The sequence below is a fragment of the Ambystoma mexicanum genome, chromosome 3p, assembly GCF_040938575.1.
Source record: "Ambystoma mexicanum isolate Mex_15411 chromosome 3p, UKY_AmexF1_1, whole genome shotgun sequence".
Taxonomy (NCBI): domain Eukaryota; kingdom Metazoa; phylum Chordata; class Amphibia; order Caudata; family Ambystomatidae; genus Ambystoma; species Ambystoma mexicanum.
Genome location: NC_090925.1, coordinates 833,587,486 through 833,607,522, shown reverse-complemented (window position 1 = coordinate 833,607,522; position 20,037 = coordinate 833,587,486). Strand labels below are relative to the sequence as shown.

General features: G+C 46.6%; 1 protein-coding gene across 1 annotated transcript in view; it reads right to left on the bottom strand.

Moving 5' to 3' along the window:
• Nucleotides 1-5,696: 5,696 nt before the first annotated feature.
• The window catches only part of LOC138579989 (perforin-1-like), a 61,111-nt gene continuing 46,770 nt past the window's right edge, over nt 5,697-20,037 (bottom strand). The window contains exon 4 of the mRNA XM_069650219.1: nt 5,697-6,854. Within this exon, the coding sequence (XP_069506320.1) occupies nt 5,771-6,854 (1,084 nt within the window). The 3' untranslated portion in view covers nt 5,697-5,770. The remainder of the gene's footprint in view (nt 6,855-20,037) is intronic.

The window sequence follows — 20,037 nt, the reverse complement described above, 5'->3', positions numbered from 1 at the left end:
ACATCTGTATGTCTTTGTATCATTGTTAAAGCATCGTTGTGTGCATTCCTTGTTTGTTTTGTTTTTATTGAATACGGCGGGCAAGTCCCCATACTCCTTCCCCTCTTTTTGCTATGACCCTCCCGTAACTTTCATAGGCTTTCGAATATTGATTCTCAGTAGTTACTTAGCATGCATTTTACTGTGGTGCAGCAGATGGGGAAAACATGCATACGCTCTAAATTCTGGCAACCCCATCTCTAACTTTCATCTTTACGCAATCAATAAAATGAATATCATTTGGTTGGGTGATATATAAACATTTTTTATTCACAATGTTGCAAAACCTCTGATGTGGTGAACTTGACCTCTTTGCCAATGACAACCATTCCTGGTAAGTGTGAATGTTTGAATGATCAGTCAGTCAGTCAGTCAATAACTTTATCTCGGCCTTGACGCCATAAAAGTACATCCTAACACATACAAAAGCAATAGAGCAAATTAATGTACATCCTTCCGTAATACATTGTGGCCAATTAACAATGCCCGAATATCAGTCAACAAACTCAAGTCGCGTTTAAGATCTCTTCAGCTCTGCCAGAGCACAGATTCCACTTTTCTCGAGATATTTCCCCAAGTTCCTTTCCCCAGCGGGCCGCATTGGCACCAAAGAGTACAGAATAATGTGATGTATTATCAGGGGGGTGGACATTGTTATGCGTAAAGTGGGATCCAATTTCGATCATACTGTTTTGCGAGGGGCAGCTTTTCTTATCAAAGCCCAATATGCCATTAGCTGATCCCTGGCCCATGAAGTCAACTAGAACACAGTCTGGAGCACCCGCCCACCAGTAGTGAAATCTAGTGCAGTTGAAATGTCCTTGTGGGTTACAAAAAGACAACCGCGCACAGCACAGAGCCAATGGATACATTCAGCACAGAACCAAGAGATACATTTGTTGGTAAGCGCTTCCCTGGTTTCCAAGTGGTCAAGGGCCAATTTGGGGACCTTGTGCAAGAATACTGTCCCCATGATGCCCCCTCTCACCTTGCTGTTTATCATACCCTGCCCATGCTGTGGTCTGCAAGTCCTAGGATGAGCACCGTGGGGGGCAGAGCTAGATGCCACATAGCCTTCCCTGCCGGCCGGTTTACCGGCCAGATGTTAAGCATTAAAGGCACAATCTTCCCACTGAGTAGGAATCTGCTGTGAGGATTGCCCTGCAGGGTTCAATGTTCCGGGGAGAAGGACAAAGGGGCCAGAGATGGATTTGAGCCTTGGACACCCTCAAGCCTGAATTCTCTGCAATTTCCCTGCTGGGCCTGCTAGTCATATGTGTGGGATCATCATGGTCTGAAGCCTCCGAGTGATTTAGGGCCTCCACAACTTCATTCAATCTAGTTAGTGGCTCCCCCATTGACCTGCACCCCCTTCGCTGGGCTTCAAGAGTAGCCTTTTTAGATCTGCCAAATCAGTCAAAACAAGACTACATTTGCACCCACTGATCACAGGTACCCCCTTAGATACTGATTCTGGCTGTGCACTCTGGGGAGAGCAGGGGGGGGGTGGACAGTGGAGGTTGCCACACAGGAGGGGGCAGCTCTCTGTGGACCCTCTACAGCTATCCAACCCCTTCTTGGTTGAGTCGAGGCCCCTAGGCAATGGGATTGCAACTTTAGCAAAACAATATTTGTCAGCACCTTCGCCGTCAGCATTTTCCGTGGGTGACACAGGGCCATTGGGGGCCGGGGGCAATGCCAGCGTTGTGAGATCAGGTTGCGGCCTCTGCATTGTTGGAATCACATTACCCGTTTTGGCTCTTTTGGTGCTGTTCGTGACAATGGATTCCTCCTGTGGCCAGTTTAAAAGCACACTGGTCTTGGGGTTCTGGGCTGTGCTGGCCCGCATTGCCACAGGTTCATCTTCACCCACTCAGGATCTAATCGGGGAGGTAACGGGGCGATCAAGACTGGACACTAGGTGCATGTTGTGGAGCAGGGCCTTCAAGAGTGGTTAGGTCGAGGTAGTATCATTAACACCCTCATTATCACCCCCTGAAGGATAGATCCACCTGGGGCAATGAGCGAGTCACAAAGGTGAGCCTCAGGCGTTGGTGGGTGAGTTGTATCATTATCTATAGCGGTGTCAGTGGTCCAGTGCATAGGGCTGAGGTGTCAGCTCTGCTGCTAATGATGGAACATAGGCTACCCTGGGACTTTTTGTCTTTGTCTTTGGTGCCCCATGCATCCTGGTTGGCATCAAGAAACTGAAAGATTTAGTTGATCAAGGTGTATGCCACTCCAGAATGTCTTATGGGGCAGCGGGTTGTATGTGTTCACCCCCAATTGGAGTGAATTGTGGTCAAATGTTCTGCTTGACGGTCAATATTTTCCATGTTGGCATTGCGTGGCTTAGCATGGTCAGGGGAGAGGCGATAGGTAAGTTGGGAAGAGTCTCATACAGATAAAACATTACGGTAGCTGGAGGACTGCTTTCACCTTATCGATCACCACTGTCTTGGAGCGTTTTCCTCCCCCACCCCCTGTGGGTGCCAAACGCCTTGCAGGCACCAAACACCCAAACCCCGTACCCACACCCTTCACCCTGTGGGGAGGGTCTGGGCTACTTATGGGGTAGGGGCCGTGACTTCGGCACGGCAAGTCTCCTGGAAGAGTTCTAGTGTTGGTGGGAACGGGATGCAGCAAACACCTACCTACGCCCTTTCCCACGGAGGGGGTCTGGCTTCCTTGAGGAGGAGGAGGGGGCGTGACTTCAGCACAGCAAGTCTCCTGCGTGAATTCTGGTGTTGGCGGGCGCCGGTGCAGCAAACACGTGCGCCTTTTCCCACGGGCTTGAATGATGTGTACTGCAATAGGTGCACCTGGGCTCCAATTCCTAAATTAGAAATGGGCAGCACTGATTTCATCAGGAGCGACCTCTGGCGATCAGGGGTGAGGCGACTTTGAACGCCTGTTTACAGTGTGCCCCGGAGGTGCCTTCTGCTACAGCAAGGCAGCTGAGGTGCTCTGGCCAGCTCTTCCTGCCGTAGAAACTGAAAGCCCTGCAGCCTAGGATTTGCGGGCCATTGACAGCAGACGATGGCGGGGGGGGGGGGGGGGGGGTTCTACCGACATCACAGAAACTAACTTCAAGGAACGAGTCTTTATGAAGGGGATCGTGGAAAGTTATATTTAAAGAAATAACCAGAAGTCATCCAAAATACAAACTTTATGATGTCTAGTATATGTCTGGGAACTGTAATCTTTACATATTAGTACATATGTAGCAATATCATGGGTGAGTTGTTTTGCAGAAGCTGAGTGTTATCTGAATCCGTTTTAGGTTCTTCTTATTTTGTCACTTTGGATAAGTGGCAAAGCCGGGATTTGAGAGCAGTCTGCAGAAACACTTCAACATAAATCCCCACGCCTAGTCGGTTGGAAACTGTGTTTGTGATCAGTCTTTTTCAACTCTAGCTTGAAAATAACATCTGATTGGAATGCAGTACAAAAAAATGTGATTAAGTTGAAGGACATTTTTTTGCAACATTTTCATGATTGGTTTTATTTTTTCTGGTGTGTACATTTAGCATTTTCTATTAACTAGCAATGTGATTTTCATTCAACAGCCACATATGAGGATTACTTTTCGTGCAAAAGGAACTAATCTCCAAGCAATTCTTCTTGTCATTATTTTCAAAACGTTAAGTGAGCTACTTACCTATGTCTTCCTGCTGTGGGTACAGGTTCCATTGATGGCAGGGATTTGCTCTGGAGCAGACAGGGCAAGCGCCTCTACTGCGGTTTGCTTTATAGTGTGATTGAAGTAGAGCCTATACACCTGTAGGTCTAGAGGCAGGGGGAGCAAGCAACTATACAGATCTTCATTTGTTAACAAAATCAGCACTCAGGAGCGCCAGGGAAAACAACGTCTCCAGGATAGAAACCTCTCTTCCTTGGCAAATCATCATGACCCATTTTCCCTATCCTCCTCCACACTTGCTGACTCCCTTGTTTGCTGTCAACTATACTAACTATACTCTGTTTTATAAAGACTTAGGGCCTGATTCATGGAATAAATTGCGTGGTAAATAGGGACTTTGCGCGACAAACCCAAACCGTGCACCAAACCTAATTGGTCGATTCATGGAATCAACTGCGCGTGATTTTTCTGGGATTTGCGTGCACTTAGCGCAGGTCTTGCACACTTCTGTGGGCAGTTGAGCGCCTTGCGCAAGACTCCTTGTACAGTGTCGGTTGGGCTTACGCAGAGTCTGAAATAGGGGGCAGAACATGCAAATGAGGAAGAACAAGGGAAAATGTGGGCGTGTCGAGCGATGACCTGCCGCGAGGAGATCGCACGCCCCCAACTGTGCACAACCAAGCATATTCATTTAACTGACCACACAACCTCACGTCAGTGAAATGTCCACTCAAAGCTCCCGATCTAACCACCACCCGAAGGCAGGCATACAGACACTTGTGCATAGAAATCACTGCGCAGAGGTAAGATCGCATGTTGGATTTAGGGGTGCATCCAGGCAGTCGGGTTCCGATCGAATTTACTGGTGCGCGTTAGAAGTGTAGCGGGGTGCAGGCACGGTTTATGGGGATCCACATGCAGATCGACTTTGAAATTAGCGAGTTAACATGGTGCGCATGTTGTCAGGGTGCCGTGCCCAGTTATGGAGGACCCTACGCAGTGTCGCTGGGGAATTGGCTTGGTTGCGGGGGACCCCATGCAGGATTACTGGGGTGCATGAGTTCCTGGTGAAGAACTATGCATAGGTAGGTGTTAGTGGCTACATTTGCTTTGCAGGGGCATGTCGTGGGTGTTCCGGCTGCGACTTGTGCATAGGGTTAGTATGCTGGAAAGATTCCATGAAAATGCGGATCGCGCACAGGTGCCTCATCCACGATGGAGCATGCAAAGTCCTTCTCGCTGCGCCAACTTTGCAGGGTCTATGCGCACTTTTCTATGAATCGGGCCCTTTAAAAGTACACATCATGATAAAGTATTTATACAAATATGTACGTCGTTACAGAGATCTGTTAACCTAAAAGAGTTAGATTGTAGCATTATTTTCCCCTGAATCCAAGACTACAAATACCAAAATGCAACACAGCGGAAAGCTAAACAAATGGCATGTGGGTTTTATAAGAGTGCTTTCAAGCCAGAAAGCCTCACACTAAAAGATGATGTGTGAAAAGGTAACCTGGTTGTTTTTCATTGTTTGAAAAGGGTATTCTTCATAAATGATAAGAGGCAAATGTGACATTCCACCAAAAAAAAGAAGCTTTTCTTGCGTCAACTGAGAATGCATGAATTTAAGAGAGGTAGTTCAACATATGTTAATTGTTTTGGTAAAAGGCATGGATTTTGGTGGCTAAGTGGTACTTTGTGTGTGCTTAACAGAATAATAATATCTTTAGAGTTTAGCAATTTGTATCTGCTTACCAAAGTTCGGATGATTCGAAATATATGACGCCTTGAATAGAATATGTGAGCTCCCAATGGTGAAACAGGAGCCAGAGGCATCATGGTGGAGACAGCCCATGTTGTCTTTTGGGATCTAAAGAAAAATGATGCCTTCTGCATGACGGATTAAATTGTCGTGAATTTATTTGGCTTGATTGGCTAAAAGTTGAAGCGCATTTCATGCAATTTAAACATGCAATTTAGATGTAAATTATTTTTGCAGCCTATGGACTGCTACTAGGACATCTCCAACACATTACGTTTTAACTAAGTAACCAGGATTTCATCTTCAGGTGGAGCACGCGCTCCTTCTCATTGCACTGAAGGCTGGTAGTCAGAGCAATAAGGCCCAGTGAGGTGCGGCCCACACTCGATCCTGTATCTGAAACTCATGCTCCCGTTGCTTAAATAGCACGTTCCTGCCCTTTCACCTGGCGCAGCGTCAGCTGTTACCTCACATCTTCCCAGTCGGTCGTCGTAGGTGATATCCTTATCCCAAACTTCAAAAATCAGCTTCTCGGTTTCTCGGAGTGTCACAGTCCCGAAGGAGAACGTTGCATCCCATTTAGGGTTGGAGCTATCCTTCACCCAGTTTGTGCGGTGCATAATTCCACTGTAGAACACCTTCACATATGGGTCAGGTGGGTTCCCTGCCGGGTCCCCCTTCAAACCTGTACCTCTATCCACCATTACGCTCATCGTTGCTTGGCCCCACGTTTTGGCGCAGCAGTCTGCCGAGAGTATGCTGCTAGACTTGCAGACACAATTGCATTTCACCTCCTCATTGGGCACCGCCCCACCAGGGCAGGCTGGGCACTTTTTCTGAATGGACCGTTCTATGACGTAGTCCGTGATGGACCGTCTGAGCAGTTCCTTCCTGTGATCCCCATATGGCACAAGCTCGTGTAGCGGGGCTAAGGAGTAGGTGATCAAATCTGGTAGGGCTTTCAGAGACTCCACCCAGGGCTTGTACGGACTGACCTGGCTTTCAGTGGGGAACAAGAGGTCAGTATAAGCATCCAAGCTCCCCCCCAAGATCTCTGACTTCCTATCACTGTATTTTTGAGAGAACTTCCGGTTGGACAGCTTCTTTTCGCGAAGCTGCTTGCAATGCTCCGTCTCGGCTGATAGGGCCTTGATGTTGATAGAAGCCTCAACGCCGAGGCAGTCCCTCACCTCGTGGGTGGTGAGCTCGTCAAGGGTCAGTTCACAGGTTCTCAGGGCTGTGACCTCCCTGACCCTGCCTCCCAAGAAAACTGTAGTAATATAATGGGTGCCATAACGGTCAATGAGTTTTCGGTACTGATTCTGGGTCGTGGAGTTGTATGCGTTTGGAAGCAACTTCAGCTGGTTGGCGAAGACTGTGGTCAGCGTTGGGAAGTCATGTACTCGATACCTGTCGGGGAAACGGGAGAAAGTGCTGTTAGCCATGACTTTATCAGAAGCACAAATCGACATAGCAGCATTTTATTAAAGCCATAATTAGGAATACAGAGCCAAAAGAGCAACATAAACCCTCAAACGTGGATAACACTGCTCAGATTTGCTAATATTTTTAGGTAGCCTTTCTGAGGTTTCAGTGACTACTGTAAAGTCCCGTTTTTCTCAGCAGTGCCTCTGCTGGAGTTTGCAATTTTTTCGTTGAATTGTTTGCCCTAAATCTTTCCTTTTGTTTATTCTAGAACAGAGGGCAATAGGCATTAAAATTGCCTTCGCCACTGCCCACTGTACCTTTGACACAGAAGTGTGCCGGCAACAGAGAAACCATTTTCCCTCTGATCAGTGTTGGCACAGTACCTGTCGCTAACCACAACTACCCACCTCATTTACCAAACTTCTTAACTCGTCAATCACAGAACCCATGCTAGCGCTAATTCTAGGCTTCTTCACTGTGCACATGGATTCCCCTTCAGACAACAGATGCCAATCACAAGATGGCTCACCCGCATCTCCTATCTAACATACATAGCTACTCGTCATTATTTCATGCCAATTATTCTCTAAAGTATGCATTGTCAAATGTAATAGTCTTGAACAACCTTCCTGGTTAGATTACCCTTTCTTTTACTCCATCTGTATGCCCAATAGTGCAAAGAACCAGAAATCCCCACCACACCTAATTAAAAGGGACCACTACTTTTCACCAGCTGAGCCCTTCAGTTATCAATCTCCCATTGTTAACGACTTGAAATTCATATCAGAATTGGAGGGCATGTCCTCTCCTGGGACTCTTTGATCTCAAAAGGCATTGTTACTGTAAGCGGTATCTGGGGTTCACTTAAGCCTTTGTCCTGTGCACAATTACAGTCTCTTTTCAAACTTTCCCCAGATGAGTTGGGCCGATATACATGTGGCTACTAAAGTTTATAGTACCTTAGAGATTATCTTTAAATTCTACGGTTCATTACACAATTTTTGGGTTGATGATTTAGACGTGGGTGTAGAGTTCTCATGGAGTAATACCTGGAAGGCAAATATTAAGTCAATTGGTCCATCATCTCTCTATCTCAAACTAATCTATGGACGCCTTGCAAATTGTACAATAGGAAACTGATTTCCTCCGCATCTTGGTGGCATTGCAACTCTGGTTCAGGAACCCTAAAGCACGTGTGATTTGATTGTCCCGTCATTCATTCTTTCTGGAAAGATAATTTGGGAAATGATATCTGATATTCCCCCAATCCAAGGAACTGTTTAATTTGCATGTATGATTCTTAAATCACCAGATACTTGTCACTCACTAAAATCATACCACAAGAAATGTTTGGATTTGTTATCGTCCACAGCAATCAAAACTGTAACATCTAGCTGGAAATCTGCTGGTGCTATTTCTGTACATACTTGGTGGGCATGGCTAATCTTTATCAAAAGAGACATTGACATACTTAAAACTAAAAAGCTTAATCAATTGGGATATGCTTCCTCCAATGTTTGAAATCCTGTTAGCACTTACTTAGACCCACATAGGGCACCTCTTGACATTTCAATATGAATTCCTGTCTCTCTTTTTTAGTCTTGACCTGTATTTACAATCAAGTAATGTAAATGACTATGCATAATCAGTGTCTTCTATGTAATATGATCAGTGGTCGTTATGATTGTGCTTGTATGCCACTCATATTTAATGCTAGGATTGATTTATAGGTTTTTAGTTTTACATTCCATTAGTTTACCGAATCTATTTTTGTATGCCTATGTATTTTGTATTTATTCAAATTATCAATAAAAATGTTTGAACAGAAATTCACACCAAGCTTTACAGTGCTATTGATAATTTCCTTACCATCCTATTCTGAGCCATGAAAGCCATTGTTGCTGGGAAATGTGCAGGAAAAGCTCCCACCAGCATTCCCAGCACACCCTGCACTAATAGAGTCAGCTCGGGAAGCCAAAATTAGGCAGCACCAGAAACACCCATCAGGTCATAGCAAAACATCAGTCACAAGTTTGGCACCCTGGCAGGGCGGCCAGATTAGCCATGCAGGTCCGGCTGTGTGAAGGCATCAAGAAGTACACACAGACAACTGAATAAGATTTTGAGTACAAACTTTTATTAACTAAAAATGGAGGGTTGGAAAACGGCCTAACTTGCACTATGCTACGGTGGGATTTCCCTGCCTAAATAAAGCTAATGGTAGTCTGTGTAAGCAAGTCCAAAGCAAATGTCCATCTGTGTCCAAAACCTATACTTGTCCTCAGAACTAACTGTATACAATGTGTAGGGATGTCAGCATCAAATATGAAGTGGTCAAATGAAAGTTCAGAGTTTCTTCCAGCTCTCGGATGGAAAGGGGTTTTTCCTTCCCCAAGGTTTAAACAGTTCACTTCCCCCAAGCTGTCAAGTCTGTCAATGTTCCAAAATGGCACAATTCCTTGGGGCACTTCCCAGCTCTTCAGTTTGGTTTATAAAGTTCAGTTCCTCAATTTCAATTTGCACAGAATTTCCATTATTCAACCCCAAAGTGGCTTTTCCTTAGGTGGGTGTATTTGGTCTAGGCGCAGTTGTCAGACCACACGGTCCACCCGTTACAGGTCACGCAACCGACACACTTTACTTGCATCTGCTTCTTAGGTATTTTGCCACAGTTCCAGCTTTACAAAAAGGCTTGACTTATTATTTTCACTTGTCCTTGAAGCTTTATTGTTTATTCGTTTCTCACAATTCGCTGGCATATTTGCTTTCACTTGCAATGACCGACATAAGCTTCCTAGTACACTCTCCTGCTAGGAAACTCAGTATAGAGTCCTTTTCCCACAAGCCATCATAAGCTTCCCAGTACACTCTCCTGCTAGGAAACATATATCACTGTTTGAACTCTTCTGATTACAGCCTCTGACACCCTTTTGCCAGGTTTCTCTTGCATATAGGTTTACTTTTCTCAACCATTCATTTCTCTCAGTAATGTGCAATAATATCTACTTCACTCTTGGCAATGCACAATTGACTCTTGGCAATGTTCATCCAAGTCATTTGCTTATTCTTGATTACTTGGCTTTGCTTCTTAGCCTTGCTTTCATGTCAGTGTATTGCCAATTCACTTGACTGGTATTAATACTTTCACTGGTTTTAACACTGTTCATTGTTCCATTGTTGTACTTATCCTGTAGTGTCCCCAAATTGACTTAAATGAGGGATTTCAAATAATTACTTTCTTTCCTTTATCTACTTTTCATATATAGCAAATATCCCTTTGAAACCCATTTCGGTATGCCCTGGGGCTCCCAGGGCTCCTGGGCAGATTCACTGATGTTGCTTGGCATATCTGGCATGTGGTGTGCAGCTGCAGCGCATTTTTCATGGCTGCGGGAAGCATCTCTGTCCTGCCGGTCCTTCCGCAGCTTTGTGGACAGCTTCTCTCTCACCCCGCAGATATAGCCGATGCACCTCACTGCCCCCATGACACTGCCAGCTCCTTCTCTGCTGCGGGTTCGTTCGGCGGTGCTCCTCTGGCTCTCCCCCAGCCTCTCTGGATGCTTCTCCAGTTCAGAGGGAAGCACAAGCTTTCCTCTGCAGAGCTTTGTTGCGCCACCTTGCTCTGTATCCCTGTCCAACTTCTTTGGACTTGTCTTGCTTCCACACGACTGCTTTCCTTCACGCCCCGCTTCTGCTTCCAGCACTGGCCTTTCAAAAAAAATCCTGCCAGCTGGATTACGCATTCGACACCTAGGCTGCTCAGATTTAGTTATGAAGTTTGTTGTCCGCCTCTGTTGCATCTTCCTCATTCCAGTACCAAAGTCGTATTTGTGTGTGTGATGTATGGCTCTGGTGTGCCTCATCCTCGTCCCAGTACCACAGTGGTGTTCACTGAGAGATGTCATGCAAAAGATAGGGAGGGGACTGGTAATAACCTACAAAGGACTGGGGGACATTGGATTAATCAGAAAAGGGAAATGGGGGATATTGTGTCGCACCCAAGGTTGCCTCATCCCCGAATCTCCTCCAGCCGGGTGATGCTCCCTCGCATATCCACCCAAGGGTCAGGATCCGATAGCAATGGTCTTTCCCTGTTCACCTGGGAAGATATGTTGGGGAAGGAAGTGAGAACGTACTGAGATTCCGCACAGATGCCAAGAAGTGAGATGCCAAGGGGCATGCCTGGTCCCCTCCTTGTGCCCTCACCCCTCGTTCCCGCACCGTGAGGTGAGATAGATCACCAGATGGGGAAGCACCAGGTGGAGGGACGAATCGGTAGGCATTTGGGGGCTGCAGCAGAAACGGGAGGCATATAAGGCCCCTTCTCCAGGCCCCTCTTGCCACTTGAATTTCCCACCCACCACCATATCGCACAACTGCCATGTCTGTCTGCTGCTTAAAGCCCACCCTGCACCACCTTCAGTCCCCCAGGTTGGGAGAAGAGGAGTTTGTTTGTCTGCACAGAGTCCTGGTGTGGGAGACTGGAAAGGTAAGTGCGGGAGGGGGATGGCCTTGGTGAGGCGGCCTGACGATGGATGCTGGGGCAAAGGGGGCACAGGGAACGTGGTTGGGGGAGCCGGGAGAGGAAAGGATTTGCCATGTTAGTGCGACTTGTCCAGCAGGGGAGAAAGGGTCATCGGGGTGACGTAGCTTGTTGCTCCTGTTTTATATCTGTGGGGGAGGACCGTATCACTGGTTGTGGGCATTATGTCAACTGGGTCATCTGGGTTTAGCTGCCCCTTTATGGGCAGGCTTAAACTGTTTTGGCTATGAGTTGATGCCTCAGGGCAATGTAGTGCTCTGCGGGCGTTAGTCCAGAAAAGAAGTATGGGGAGCATACTCTCCCAATTGCAGTGCCCCAGTGGGAGCATGGGTCAGGTACACCAGGGTAAAGGGGGCCACCAGCGGAGGGGTTCCCAGCCCCCAGGCCCAGGCAAAAGACTGTGATTCCTAGGGATGTTCTACCCCCACATTGAAAACATCTAAATGGGGCACTGTAAAAAACGAGCAACACAGTACAGGGATTGCAGGGGGTAAGATTGATCATCAGGAAGACTAGAAATGCAGAGTGCAGGGGGAAGCTCTGGCACAGGAGGAGGTAGTAGCGGTCCATAGCACTGAAAGGAATCAGGGCCTGAGTGCAAGAGCGCAGTCCAGTCTACTATTTCAACCCATTTAGGGGTGCCTGGCTCGGGTACTAATGGGGTCGATCAGGCATGGGCTCCCCCGGCCCCAGCTTCCTGGAGTGGGCCTGGGTCACACAGTGCTGGCCATGCCTAGGGGATGCAGGCAGGGCCTCTTATTGGGGCTGGACCGGTCTACACCTGCGGTGCCCATAGGGGTTAAGGGGGATTTGGCCAGGGTTTCCGGGTTTCCGCCCTCATGGGCCGCACCACGTGGGCAATTGGTGGCTCCGACACACATTGGCCAGGCTTAGTAAACAATTGATGAGGCGACAGGGTAATGGCTGTCAGCAGGGAGCACCACCTTCTGCAGTGTCAGGGGTCCAGGCATTTCAGGGAATAGAGGAGTGGCGTGCCCATGGTTGCAGCCGGCGTGGTTCCCAGTAGCAGGGGCACAGCCCCTGCGATACAAGAGACTTCATCCCAGGGGCTTACGGTGGAGCGGGTCTAGTCTCTGACAGCAAAGACAGCACAAAGAAGACCACACAGGGAGAGGTAATGGTGACTGCTCGTGGTGACAAAAGGGCAACACCCGAACCCCCAAGCCCACTCGGCAGAGCAGGTATGTTGACCTGGGATATATCGCAGGAAATAAAGCAAAACATTTGGAAGGAGAAATTCATAGATGGGTTTTCTCTTCTCGAAAATACTGTGCCCAAGGAGGGCAAGGAGATTAAAGGGGTTGAAAATAAGGAAAAGGAAGCCCCCATAGAAAAGTCAATTGTAAACCGGGCTTTGGATATTTGGCAGTCATGGTAGAAACATTTCATGAGTTGTCCCTGAAGCTGCGTATTTATCAGCATGTCATTTTGTTTACATACCGAGATTGTTTGCATGGTGCATGGCTTGTTTAGGATGAGAAGTAAGGATTGGGGAGCTGGACTGAGGCAAAAAGGCTGTGCATATTTGGCTTAACTGCACTCCCATTAAACAGGTGATGGTGGGGAGATCTGGGCAGGGACCTCCAGGACAGGGCAGGCCATTCAGAACAGTAGCCAAACCTCTGATAGTAAGGGGACTTTTTGGGCATTCGATAGTAAGGCCTGCTCTCTGCCCAATTGTAATTTCAAGAATGTATGTTCCTTTTGTGGTCTTGGGGCACACCCAGAAGTGCAATCCCTCAAACAAGCTAAAGAGAAGGATCTGAAGCGACAGGGTGCGGGTCGAATAGGGAGCGCTGGCATGGGAATCCCAGAGGCCACTAGACAGAGGTGAATGGCAGGTGCTATGTAGCGCTTAAAAAAGGAAGAGGGGCAGTTTAGACTCATCCACAAGCCTTTCCTTTCCGAGGGGGTCCTCGGTCAATGATGCCAGTTTACGTGTGGTGCAATACGGATCTTTTGACAAAGCGTTAGAACTGTTGAAGAGCGGCACTGATGGTGAACGCTGACATTGAGCCCACCTTTCGGCTGTTACCTGTGCACCCGCACGACTATAGTTTTTTGTGTTTCCAGGCCGATGAACAGCACTACTTTGACAAGTGCATGTAAATTATGTGTTTGGTATTGTGTAGCACATTCTTGAAGTGGGTTACTAGCTGGGGTGGGTGACTGTGCACAATCTCTTTGGACCTCCCAGCAAGTTGCATGGGGTTTGGGTGTCCGTAGAGCGATGGATAAGACTGAAAGCCCCACAATGAGGCTGACATTTCTGGGGGTCGAGATTGATTCTCTGGGAGTGGTATGTTGGTTGCCAGGTGAAAAGGTCCAGGCATTTCAGGTTTCAATTGACCTTTGCCTGTGGGCCCGGAAGGTGACCTTGGGCCAGCTGCAAAGATTAGTGGGGCAGTGGGGAGGCCTTTCACCAGATCAATTGAAGGGGCAATTGTGGGGTTTAATCACAGCCCAAACACATATAACTGCAAGGCCAGGTAAGGCCTTATTGTGAAATGCAAGTTCTTATGGCTAGGCCCACTGGTGAAAGAAAAGCCTGCCTTAAAACTTCAATACTGTTAAATGCGCCTAACAAATTGAAATTCAGGTATTTCTGCAGTTGACACAGGGAGCATTGTAACATGGACAAGGCACATCACTGTGTTGGCTGGGAGACAACAGCAGCATTTCACTTGTATCTGGCACAAACAAATGAAAGGCTCATTATCCATGGGAAATGTGCCATTCACCAGCCCAGAAACGAACTCTATGTAAAGGGCCTTAAATGTACATTTGCAGACATGAAGAAAAATGGTACTGCAATAAAATACAAATATCAGGGAAAAGAGTTGGTGTGTGACGGCAATATGCAATGTACTACAATTAATAATAGGCTTCTCATGCAAAATACACGTCATAGAGTGAACCAGCAATTTTTTAGCAGGTGAAGTAAGAAAGGCTTTGGTGGGCCCAGGAAACAGATGGCTTTGAGTTTTGATTCCTGAGCCTATTACTATGCAGAACCCTTGAGGAAGTATCAAATGATCTGAAGGGCTTGGTCTCTGGCAGGAGTCATACAAATGACCATTAGCCATGGACAGAGGAGAGCTAATGCATTAATAGCAGACTTTGGGCCTCCAAACTTGGGTCCGGGTCCGTGGTCCCTGAATGGGGAAATACTAGGCCATTCTGACTTTGGAGGGCCCAGTATTTCCCCATTCAGTGAACCCGGACCCAAACCATCCCCATTCCCATTTGAGCCCCCATAGGGCTCAGTGGGAATGGGGAGCATGTTAACAACGGGCCCGTTAATGACGGGCCCTTGTTAACATGCTAGTCCCTTCGCTGGACCCGCAAAGGATGTCTGGTCTGACCAGACATCCAGAGCAGGTCCCGCAAGGGGACCTCATAATAGGGTGGCATGGGTTTAACAGCGCCGGCACCTTTACCGGCACCATCAAACCCATTCTGCCAGGGTCCTAATGAGGCCCTATGTCTAAATTGCAGCCCAACAGACTTTGAACCACTTGGTTTCAAGGAAATGAAACTCATGAAATGGAGGCTGGAATGTGAAACTAAATGTTCTATATGTTAATCATGGGGCCATAGACTTACATTGGAAATGTTATTTTATTTCTTAATGAGTGAACGGTTATTCTTACAGACTTGCGAATGGTGTCATATAAAAGGTTATTTTAAGGTGGTTCTGTGGGGGTAGCTCGCATAAAAATCAGAATTTTAGAACTCATGTACCAAGCTAAAAGGTGGCCACTGCTCCCCAGAAAGTGGGAAGAAGCTGAAACTCTGGACAATGGTGGCTAAGTGTATCACATAACTGGTCGTGAAGTTTGATTGTGAAAATGTACATATTCAGGTTTGCCTTAAGCTACTCCATTTTGTTCATAAATCCGACTACATGTACTCTTGCTAGCTGTTCCTTTAAGCATGAAGCAAATTTGTTTCATAACAACATGTTGCTCCTAAGACATGCTGGTTTCTGCAAAATGCAAAATGCATGTTTGTTTAAATTTCGTCATCATAACCAAAGGCCAGAGACATGAGACAGGACAGGAAAAGCATCTGACGTCTACAGTTGCTAACTGCGTGAGAAGCGGTGTATGTATATGTACCAAGGATTTATGCCTGAAACCCCCTGCATGTTGTGTGAAGGATTTACAACTAAAACCCCCTTATTCTTTGAAACAGTTCTGTGAGCAGACAGGAAAGGATTATTTTAACAAACTATAGCTCCAGCTGCAGAGTAACCTTTTTTCGCGCAAACAAAGATCGGAGGAGTGGAAACGCCTCCTCTTCTGGAAATTGTCTGTTATCTAGCAAGGTCAGAATGTTTGTGCAAAGAACTGACAAATGTATGTTTTTCAGAAATTGTGTACATTACAGGAAATCATAAACTGTCTACTCAACTGACAGCTTCAGTAAGCCAATATGTATAAAAGAGGAGATTTCTCTTCTGTGAATTGCTCACTTCACTACTCTCCCTGAGATACGGGTTGTGGTTGAACCTGAGCCAACTCGAGTGAAAATAAAACATTGTTTTTACCTTACTCCGTGTCTGATGGTCTCATTTGCTTTACAGATGTACGCAAGGTATTTTTGATGATGACCACTGGTAAAGTTTTCATGTAATTGATGAAAAACCACCAAGTGGGCATGCAACATGGTGCAAACACAGAAGTCATGACACCCGGTCCGTCATGATTTGCAGAGTTTAGATATATATACATTGTTGCAGGTAAATGGAAATTAAACATAGTTGACATGTTGGGACTTTTTGGGTGAGAAGTCTGAAAAGTTTAAATGACAACTTTGGTGGGCGGATGCATCCTTTGTATCAATTCCACTTAGAAATCTAAGGGCCTATCAGGGAGAAAGGAGTTGGAGCTTGGGGAGGAGAAGAGATTAAATGTCCAATGAAAATGTAGAACTAATAAGTTAACACCTCCTGATCTCAGGATTTCTGGGGTGTGGCTTACACAGCCCTTGCAGAAGGACAGAGGGAGCAGAACAGGCAAGATCCTGCCTAATAACCATTGTGGGGAAGGAGAGCTGCCATCTTGAAGGAGAACTGCCCCTGGGGTATCTTGAGACAGCTGCCTGAAAGAATCTTGGGTGGAGAGGCCTTAGCATTGAGAGGCCATACACCTTGCCTGGGAGAGAGAAACTGGGGAAGTCAACAGCTGACTAGGCCTTGATCCTTAAGGGGAAGCCTGATCAGGGAGGGAAGCTGGTGACGTTCTCTGACTGAAGTGACCAGACCCTGAGCTGCCCAAATAGGGGCCTTGCTGTCTACTCTGAGAGCCCCACAACAGAGGTCCCATGTATGTAAGTTGAACTGATCCATTTAAAAGCAACTGTGTGGGGAATCTGCCTGCCTCAATATCTTCCCATCATAGTGGGTTGGGGACAAATTGTGTAGACCTTAGCATTTTTGACTATATATTAATGTAATTAACTCCCACGGGGAGCTTGGAAGAGTTTGAAACTTCAACCTTCTCTCCTAGCAGGAATAATGTTATAGTCACCTAAAGAAACTGGGGTGTCCCTGCCACAAAAACGAAATGTATAATTGACATCCTTCCCAAACCTTACCTTTGAAATAGAAAGGTACTGTTTGTCAAATGAAATTCCCAACTGATACCCCTTTTCAAAACTTGTTTTTAAACAAAAGGTATCCTCATCCCAAAATGAAAATTCCCAACTCTCACCACTCTTTAAACATTGTATTTAAACAAAAAGATGGGTAGGCACAAAACTAAAATCCCAATTGCCACCACTATTTCAACATTATATTTAACAAAGGGGTGCCCTTGGCCCAAAAACAAAGTGTCTAAACTGTCGCCACTCCCTAGACCTGGGTTTTGAACAGAGGGGTGCTGCATGTAATTGATGCCCAGGTTTTCGGTGGTGGGGGAGAAGTGCTTTTCAAAGTGAAACTAGTGAAATTTCCATTGAACAATATACACTTACTTATGAGAGTGAGTGAGTGACCCTGAGAGCAGAACTAATGTGTACTGCTTTTGGGTGACAAGGAAACAGGGTGCTATTTATCACACATATCTTTAAAAATCTGTGTTTTCAGAACCGCAAGCATTTGCGAGTGTGCTGAGAAACCCCATGTATTATGTAATTTACATTAAAAAAAGTGTGCCTGCGTTTTAAAACTAAACCGCTTCAAGAAAGGCTAAGGCTTATGCTTTAGTAATGTGCTGTGTCATTAATATTTCAGTTTGATACCAAAGGGGTTTGTGGCTCAGGAGCTTTGAACAGTTTATGCAGCCTGTGTTCCCTGTACCTGAAACAAAAAGGAGAAAGTAGTTTGAGTTGAAGTTTTATGCCTCAAAGAAGGTGGAGTGTGTAACATAAACAAAACTTCATTGTAACTATACTGGACACCATCCTGGATCTTGGCTCATTGTTGGCACAGAGGGAGGGGTCCACAGGGCACTACATGAGTCAAAAGTGGGGCGTATTTGGATCCTATACAAAGGGTATGTTGTGGGCTCTCTTAAGTGGGGGAAGGAACTCCCTATGTTAAGTGTGGTCTCCCTATATATTGGTACACAATGAGGGACTTGCGGGAGAAGCACCATCAAACGAGACTGTCGCTGGAGGTGAAAGATGACTTGAGGGTGTGATTGGCATTTTTGGCAGACTTTGATGGGTCATGCGTTTGGCCAACTGTGTAGGTATAAAAGACCACACTGGGGCTTTTACAGATGGAGCCGGGAGCCTGGGCTTTGGGGTGATTCTGGGTACAAAGTGGTGCATGGCGCATTGGCTGGTAGAGTGGTCTCGTGTGGGCTTTGTGCGAAACCTAACATTCCTTAAACTGTTCCCCACTGTAGTAGCTTTGACAGGTTCTATGTGATTTTACCGAAAACATTTGTTTCAAAGGATTTTTTACCGAAAAAATCCATCGGAAAAAACATTGACTTTTTTATTTTAATTCATTTGTGGGTTTCCCCCCAACCCTCTGTTTCCCTATGTTTTTAACCCCACCCTAACCCCCTCCCCACCGGTTTAACCCCTTATCCCACCCCCGTATATGTATTTTTTTAATCAATGTTTTTTCAATAGATTTTGTTTCGGTAAAAAATCATCTGAAAAAAATGTTTTCGGTAAAATCACTGGATACCCTTTGACAGTGTGGCAGAAGGAGTTGCAAAAGAGAAGCGTGGTTTTCTACTGTGATAGCATGTACATGGCCCAAGCCATTACCAATCAAATGGCATCATGCCCTCTGGCCCTTAGGCTATTTAAGAAGCGTCTGTTGTCATGCTTGGTGGTGGATGTAAGGTTTAGAACAAATCATGTCATTGGGATTCAAAATAATGCTGCTGATTCTTTCTCATTTTTAGAGTTATTCAGCGGATGGCACACGGAGGCAGCAGAGCAGGAGACCCCTTTCCAGTGACTGTGGAGGCTTGGTGTTCAGCACTCTCTCTATTGATCATGGGGTCCTGGGCGGGTAAAAATAAATTGGCTTATGAGGGGGCCTTCAGAGACTTTCATATATTCTGCATGGCAAAGGGCAATGTCCCATGGTATGCGGGGAAACCATGTTGCGATATCTGGGGACTTTGCATTCACAAAGGGTTTCCGTAGCTTAAACTAGGCAACATGTGTCAGGGTTAGGTTCTTTGCCGGCCTGGTAGGTGAGGTCAGCCCATCCAGTGATTTTGCAGTCAGGAAGGCGCTGTCATAGTGGGGTAAGGTACAGGGGAAAGGCCAGGGTACAGGAAAATGGTAGCATGTAGTGGGGGAAATCACAGGGAAATGCTGGGATGGGTACAAACTTCCACGTTTCAAGAAGGCTTTAGTCAGAGCATTTTATGCCACATTCCATATCAGGGAATTGGGGCTTGCCAGTAAATGTGACACATGGGGGGGTGGGTGTTACGCTCACCTGGTATCCACGGGGACGCCACCCAGCTGTGGGGACTCTGGTATTCTTCTCAGCCACTCCCAGGTATGATCAGCAGAGAAGTTCTGCCTGGAATACAGGTGGGTAATGTTCAAGACTGGGCAACTGGGGTAAGAGCCTCCCAACATCCCGTATGCCCGCAGCCCCTCCCTGGACCTTTCCTCACCTTGTTATGGGTTTTGGCGTGCTCTCCGCCCTGCCTTCTTGGCAGGGGTGCATTGTCCTTTGTGGGCGAGTGCGATCTAGTTACTTCACTGATGCAGGCCCTTTAGAGTCTTTCCGGTAGGTCTTATTACTGTTATACTTGTTTGCCTTTCTTGGGTTTAAGTAATGTCTTTTCTCTCTCCTTAGGTGCGCGGAAGTTCACTGTGGAACGTTGGCTGAGTTGGGACTCGCCGATAGGGGATGGTGCTTCGAGAGCACCTTGATGCAGTAAGTAGGCGCTATGCGCAGAGCTATGATGCCTTGCCTTTGCTAACCTGTTTTCTTTTGTTCCCGTAGGTTGCGGTGCTCACCCGGAGCAAGAAGTCCCAAGGCGATGCTGGTCGATGGGCAACTCGTGAGGTAAGCTGCCGGCACAATTGTAAAATGTCCTGTTTCTCTCCTTTTTCCAGATCCGGCGGTCCGAGAGGCTCGCTGTTCCTTGGATGCTGTTTGCAGGAGCG